This window comes from Neopelma chrysocephalum, unplaced genomic scaffold (genome assembly GCF_003984885.1).
Source record: "Neopelma chrysocephalum unplaced genomic scaffold, ASM398488v2 Primary Assembly neopelma1_103b, whole genome shotgun sequence".
Lineage (NCBI taxonomy): Eukaryota > Metazoa > Chordata > Aves > Passeriformes > Pipridae > Neopelma > Neopelma chrysocephalum.
The window spans coordinates 401,869-408,270 of NW_020897767.1; the positions used below are offsets into that span (position 1 = coordinate 401,869).

Here is a 6,402-nt window from a genome sequence, read left to right on the forward strand (position 1 = left end):
TGTGACTTGTCCCCCTCAGTGTGACTTGTCCCCCTCAGTGTGACTTGTCCCCCCCAGTGTGACTTGTCCCCCCCGGTGTGGTGGTGGCCGCTGGCAGGGCAGGGTGGTGGTGACGGCTCTGTGGTGGCCGTGACTGGCAAAGCTGAGTTACAATCCACATCAGAACCAAGGATGCACTGCAGGGCCTGTCCCCTGCCCAGGGTCCGTCACCCTGTGTGCCTCTTCCAGCCTTCCCAGCTCCTCTGCAGTGGATTCTTACACAGGTGGCCTCTCCCTCCTCTCCTTGTCCCTGGACAAGTGAATGCACACCCATGAAGTTGCTGTTCCTGCAGGAGATCACACTGTGGCACCGTTTGATCCTGCTGAAGCCTGAGGCATTGGCTGTATCAGCTACAGGCTTTTCACTGACATTGTCATTCCTTATTCCTGTTTCGATTTTATGGGAAGAATCAATGATCCTGGCTTTTCCCAGAGAGCTCTCCGGGCCCTGCCTGAAGCAGGGATCCTGGATGTCCGTGTCTGGCTGGGAAATGCTGTGAGGCTGCCACGAGGCACCGCAGAGCTCGCTGTCTGCACCCACCCACATTTGGGGGTGCTTTGTGCCTCTCTCGGCAGGTGCTCGGTTCATAAATGCCCACAGACTTTTAGAGGAAAGGTACAAAAACGAGGTGAGCTCTTGGTACAACAGAGGGGTGATTTGGGCTCCGAGCTCTGTGCCAGCACCTGACGGGTGGCTTTGACCTCTGGGTGCTTTTCCTCCTGGTCAGAAAGTTCAAGTTCCCGTTGGACTGAGGCAGAGGCTGTGTTGGTGCAAGGTGCTGTGGGATGCCAGCAGCTGCTTTTAGCTTTTCTCTGAACTGCTGATTTTAGCCGTGTGTGCCTCCAAGAGCCACAGCCCTACTGACCCCTGTCCTCTCGCCCTTCTGGTCACAGCTTGCCTTAGCCAGATCCAGCTCCTCGGGTGACTCCTCCAAGCCACAAAGGTACGATTCTACGATTCTAGAGTCACTGTTATTGTCTTATTCCGCATGAAACGTGTCCTGGGGATCTTCCCAGCTCAGGTGGGATCAGGGTGCAAGGCAGAGACCGGCAGCCAGTACCTGGGTAATGCAGGTGACCTTCGGTTTGAGTTGGTTTGAGTAAGGAAAGAGGCAGCACCACCACTGCTCCATCAGAGGGATGGTGTGGGGACACCCCACGGGCCCAGGGAGAGGTGATGGTGGGAACACCATGGTTTTGGTTGGACATGCAGGTGCACAGAGCGTGTCACCCCATGTTCACAGGGAGCTGTGTGTGTTCTTCCTACAGACACCTCGTTGCTATATTGAAAGAAGATAAAGAGACGTTTGGGTTTGAAATCCAGGTAAGACTTAAATGATGATTCATTAAAAAACCAAATGTGGTGCAGAGTCTAAAGTGTCACATCCTTAAAATCAGGTTAAGGCAGCCCAGAGCAAAGTGACTGTCAGATTCTGTGAAACTGGAAGAGCTTACAGCACTGATACAGAACTGGGATGTTTTTCCAAGGATTTTTTCGTAGCAAAGGTCACAGAGGAGAATTCCTGGCATTCTCACAAATCAGAGTGTTGAATGTAGGAGAAATCCCATCCAAATCCACATAAGAGGCAATGGCAGTGCCTTCTTGCCTCCATAAGTGAACATTTTTTTGAGAATTGTGTATGAAAACATTGTCATATAAAATGAGAGAAATAAAAAACTCTCTTCAAAAAATACCTTACACTGGCTTTTTGCTACCTCCTTTAACATGCATGGAGAGGTTTGTACTTTTGAAGATGCAAAATATTGGTGTATTTTTCAATAAATGACTGCTGAGCATAACTTTTGGGGGGGGCTCTAAATCGTACAGGAAGATATTCTGTTCAATGTAGAAGTCAGTAAATCATCAGACAGGAAAAACAGAATTTTATCAGGACTACAGCTAGTGGGAGATTTTTTTCCATAGGTTTTTGTGAGAAAGGTAACTTCCTAGATCACCAGGCCTACTGAAATCCTGGCTGCAGCTAAAAATTATCCCAGGAATAAAGGGATGTAGTTTGGGAGCAGCGGGATCTGCCTGGCAGCAGCAGGGCACCTCCAAAGTACTCTCACAGGGAGAAAGGGTATTTTCAGTGAAATCAGTGCATTAGGAAAAGCTTAACTTTGCCCAGTTTGGGTCTGTGACTAATGAGGGGGTCAGCGCTCGGCTCGTGAACAGAGCAGAGCTTTCAGAAGGGAGGATAATTGAGTCGATTATTGGGCTTTTGTGCAAACTGTCAGGGCAGATTTTCGTTGTATGTGACATTCTGATTAAAAATAATTGTTCCTGGCACATTTTCTTCCTGCATGCACATTTAGCGTGAGCACTTCATAGAAAGTCTGGGCTGTGGAAAGGCAGCCTCTGACACTGAGGATAACCATTATTTAGAAGCTGTAGTTTGATTGCTATGAGTTAAATTTAGGCAAAGCAGAATAAGATGATGTGAAACTTTAGGTCTAGATCTGCAGGGAGCTCAGGCTTCGCTCGGTGCCCACAGTTTAACCAGAAGTCTCACTGCTGGTGCAGGGGCTGGAATCCTGTGTTGGGGGGGATTTGGCCAGACGAGCTCTGAACTCACCCAGCCTTTGTTTCACACTGACTGAGAAAATTGGGAATGCAGTGTGAGTTGTTCATTCCGGGTTTGGTGGAGCAGCCGCAGGTTTTTGGGGAGCTCAGCCTCAGTGCTCAGTGCAGGAGACAGATGTGCCGAGGTATTTGCATGTTACCAGAGCACGTTTCCTTCCCCTGCAAGATCCAGGGGGGGCTGTGGTGACGGCTTTTGCATTTCTCTAAATTCATGTCAGCACCCAAAACCACACGAGGGATTTATACTTAGAGTTGCTTGATGTATATTTAAATATACAAGAACAAAAAGCGCTTTTGAGGGGTGCAGGGATGTGTGTGGATGATGAGTTTCAGAGGCCAAAATAGCAAGAGTAGGTTCAGCTCTCCTTTCTTTTTGGTCCCCATTGCAAACTGAGCTCTCTGGCAGCAGAAGCTGACTCCATCTGGCATTCCCAGGGAGGAGGAGCAAAGCCTCTGTCCCATCCTGCCACCTTCCCATGCCTGGGAACGAGACATCCTTCCAGAAAGCCATCCCCACCCATGCTGACAGATATCCTTGGTCAAAGTTACTGAGTTTTTAATACTGAATAACAAACTTGCTTTAAAATTAGTCTATTTTTTCACAAACACAGCGTACAGGAACCTGTCAGGTGTCTGCTGTTCTCTGCCGTACAAATACATTTCTAATTGTTGGGTTACAACATTTTGGGGCTCATCACAGCCCTCTCACTGAAAAAATGTAAAAGAGTATTGAATTTTAAATGGTTTTAATGGCTCCAGTATTGGTAACTCTGCCCCTTTGCCATTAACAGACCGTTAGGTTTCCAAACCAGAATGATTTCTCCTTGGAGGTGTGCACTTGCATCTGCAAAATTCAAGAGGAAAGTCCTGCCCATCTCTCTGGCCTGCAGACTGGTAACTATCCATGGGTTTTGCTGCCACGGGAGGCCTTCCCCTCCTTTCTCCCTGCCACTGTTACTGTGGAGCAGCTGGAAGATGTGCACGGGCTGTGGGTGCTCATTTTGGCCTCCGTGTGTCTCCAACAGGCGACATCCTCGTCAGCATCAACGGCGTCAACACCGAGGGCTTTGCTCACAAGCAGATAGTGGACTTGATAAAGTCTTCAGGGAACTACTTGAGGTGGGTGTCCCTCCTTCAGATGGGGTTTGGCTTCATATCCTCTCCTGCTGAAGCCAGCAGAGCTCCTCGTGGTACCCCCAGCCCTGCGCTGGCTCAGAGGCCGAGATCCCTGAGGGCTGGGCTGGGCAGAGCCTCTGCACGTTGGGGCCACCATCACCTGTTCCCCACAGGTTAGAGACGGTCAATGGGGCCTTGTTCCTGCGGAAAATGGAGCTGGAGGCCAAGCTGCAGGTACTCAAGGTAATGGGATTAATTAGTTATTCTGCTGTCCGTGCAGAGGGCTGTCACTGCCAATGGGGAGAGGTGTGTGTCCATGGGACTGGGGATCCTGGCAGGGGCTCATACTCAATGGGTCCCCTGCAGCCTGCACCCCCAGCACCCCTAGCCCTAGTCCCTGTGACATTATTTTTCCAAAGTCAGGGATAGAGAAGAAATGTGGCTGCAATCCCAGGACTGCCCAGGATAGCTTCTGCTGGTCAGTTTGGCTGTAGGAATGTCCAGCTGCATGGGGTTCATCAGATCTGTGGGGTGGGGCCTCCTGTGACTGTCCCCAGGCACAGCCTCACCTGTTTGGTGGGTGTTTTTAATCAACTCTGCCATGATTTATTGTACACCAGGAGTTGACCTGCCACAGAGAGAAGGGAAACATTGTGGGGTGTTGGATGGCTGTAAGGATGCTCCGGGTGTGTTCCCAACACAGGGCAGGAATGGTTGGCTGTGCCCCCCCTCGCTACCCTGCAGGACCCAGGGAGGAGGAGTGGGGTGTCCCTTCCCAGTGCAGGTCCAGAGCTGGGAGGGCTGTGGAACTCAGGGAAGAGGAGCAGGGTGCCCATTCCCGGCGGGGTCTCTGGGGCTGTGGAGGAGCGCTGGCATTGTCTGAAGGTGGGCTCTCCAGGTTTCAGGCTTCTTCCTTCCAAATTAGACATGGCCAGTCCCTCAGCCAGAGCACTCTGAGCACGAGCAGACTCGTATTTTACGGAAGAAATGTGCTAAAGTCCGGTAAAACCGTCACAGTAAAAGCTAGACACTCAAGCGTTTCCTGGACGTGACCTGCACTGTTCAGGGACTGTTTTCTTGACAAGTGCTTTGTGCTTCTGCGAAGTGACGGAGCCTCTTCCTTCTCCCCCCAGCAAGCGCTGCACCAGCGGTGGGGGGAGCTGCGGGCGCTGCTGGCCCGGGAGCGGCACTTGCTGCACGGTACGTCCTGGCTGCGGGGACCCGGCACTTCTGCAATCCGCCGCTTGCTTCCTTCCCCCTCCTCCTAATGAAGGCGTGGGGCTGGCCCTGGGAGCGCTTTTGTCCCGACAGCAATGAACTTTGATGCTGCTTTGACTGATGCAGAGCGAGGCATCTTTGTGTCAGCCCCGGGAAATGAGTTTATGTGGGTGGCGAAGCTTTTTTCCATTCTTGATTTGCAACGGGCGGAGGTTTGGTTGGGTTTTTTACGGGCTGCCCAGGGAGCCGGTTTGATTCTGCAATCCCCATTCTGTGGCAAGCCAGAAACAGCTTCCCAAGTGGAAAGGGGCTGCTCCGTGTGCCAAGGGCTGGGCATGACCCTTCCCCGCGCTGTCGTGGCACAGGCGTCCTGCTCCCGGCCCTGAGCGGTGACAGACGCTCCTCTCTGGCTCCCGCTTCCAGGGAATGCGAACGACAACGCTCTGCTGGGCGCGCTGGACCTGGAGGAGCCCGGCTCGTGTGGCGGCTGCAGCTCGCCAGGACCCCTCTTCCCGAGCAAGCCCCGCTTCTCCAGCGAGAGCAGCTCCCGCAGCCGGCTGAGCTCGATGACGGTGGGCAGCGAGGACAGCTTCTTCCAGGGCAGCGCCTTTGAGGACTCGGCTGCGGAGAGCCTGAGCCGCCAGTCCAGCGTGGACGATGACTGTGTGTTCCCCAGGGACGGGGACGGCGCTGCCGGGAGGTGCTCCCTGCGCAGGAACCGCAGCATCAGCCTGGCCAGCAGCGGCTCCATGTCCCCGCTCTGGGAGAGCAGCAGCTACTCCAGCAGTTTTGGGACCCTCCCGCGGAAAAGCAGGAGAGCCAGTGTGCGGAAGCATCTTTTGAAATTCATCCCGGGGTTTCACCGGGCGGTGGAAGAGGAAGAAAGTCGTGTCTGACGCCACACGTGTCACCCTCGGTGTCTGGGCTCTGCCTGTGGGACCGGGGCAGCCCCTCGCCCCGGGCACTCCGTGGGTGAAGGGCGGGGGCACGGCAGGGCACTCCTGCAGACAACTGCACTGATGAGATTTACACAGCTCTGGGCGTTTAATTATTTTCATTTTTAATCAGAGCACGCCATGGACCTCTTCATTAACGTGAGAAATGTGAAGAACCTTTGCAGAACTTCCTCAGCGAACTTTAGTGTTAATAAGAGTTTTTAATTGAATGCAAAATTGATAGCTATTTATTTCCTGTTACTGGAGTCAGTGTCTTCCAAAGGTCTTTAATAAAGCAAGTGCTTCTACTAAAACCAGTGACAGAGTCACGTTGGGAAGAGGAGGGAGCCCTGAGCAGGCAAAGAGAGCCCAGGCAGTGATGTTCTGGCACCTCCTGGCAGCCTTTGAACAAACCCTGCAATAACCCAGTGTATTGGTTTCATCTGACCAGCTGCAGTCTCTGCCAGGTGTTGATATTCCATGTCATGCCAAGATGTCTTATTCCAGGGG

General features: G+C 52.5%; 1 protein-coding gene across 1 annotated transcript in view; it reads left to right on the top strand.

Moving 5' to 3' along the window:
• CYTIP (cytohesin 1 interacting protein) overlaps positions 1 to 6,148 on the top strand; it is a 7,187-nt gene extending 1,039 nt beyond the window's left edge. Inside the window, exons 2-8 of the mRNA XM_027695846.1 lie at positions 871 to 983; positions 1,309 to 1,363; positions 3,415 to 3,517; positions 3,649 to 3,742; positions 3,913 to 3,982; positions 4,873 to 4,939; positions 5,381 to 6,148. Coding sequence (XP_027551647.1) covers positions 871 to 983; positions 1,309 to 1,363; positions 3,415 to 3,517; positions 3,649 to 3,742; positions 3,913 to 3,982; positions 4,873 to 4,939; positions 5,381 to 5,853 — 975 coding nt within the window. The 3' untranslated portion in view covers positions 5,854 to 6,148. The remainder of the gene's footprint in view (positions 1 to 870; positions 984 to 1,308; positions 1,364 to 3,414; positions 3,518 to 3,648; positions 3,743 to 3,912; positions 3,983 to 4,872; positions 4,940 to 5,380) is intronic.
• Positions 6,149 to 6,402: the final 254 nt, after the last annotated feature.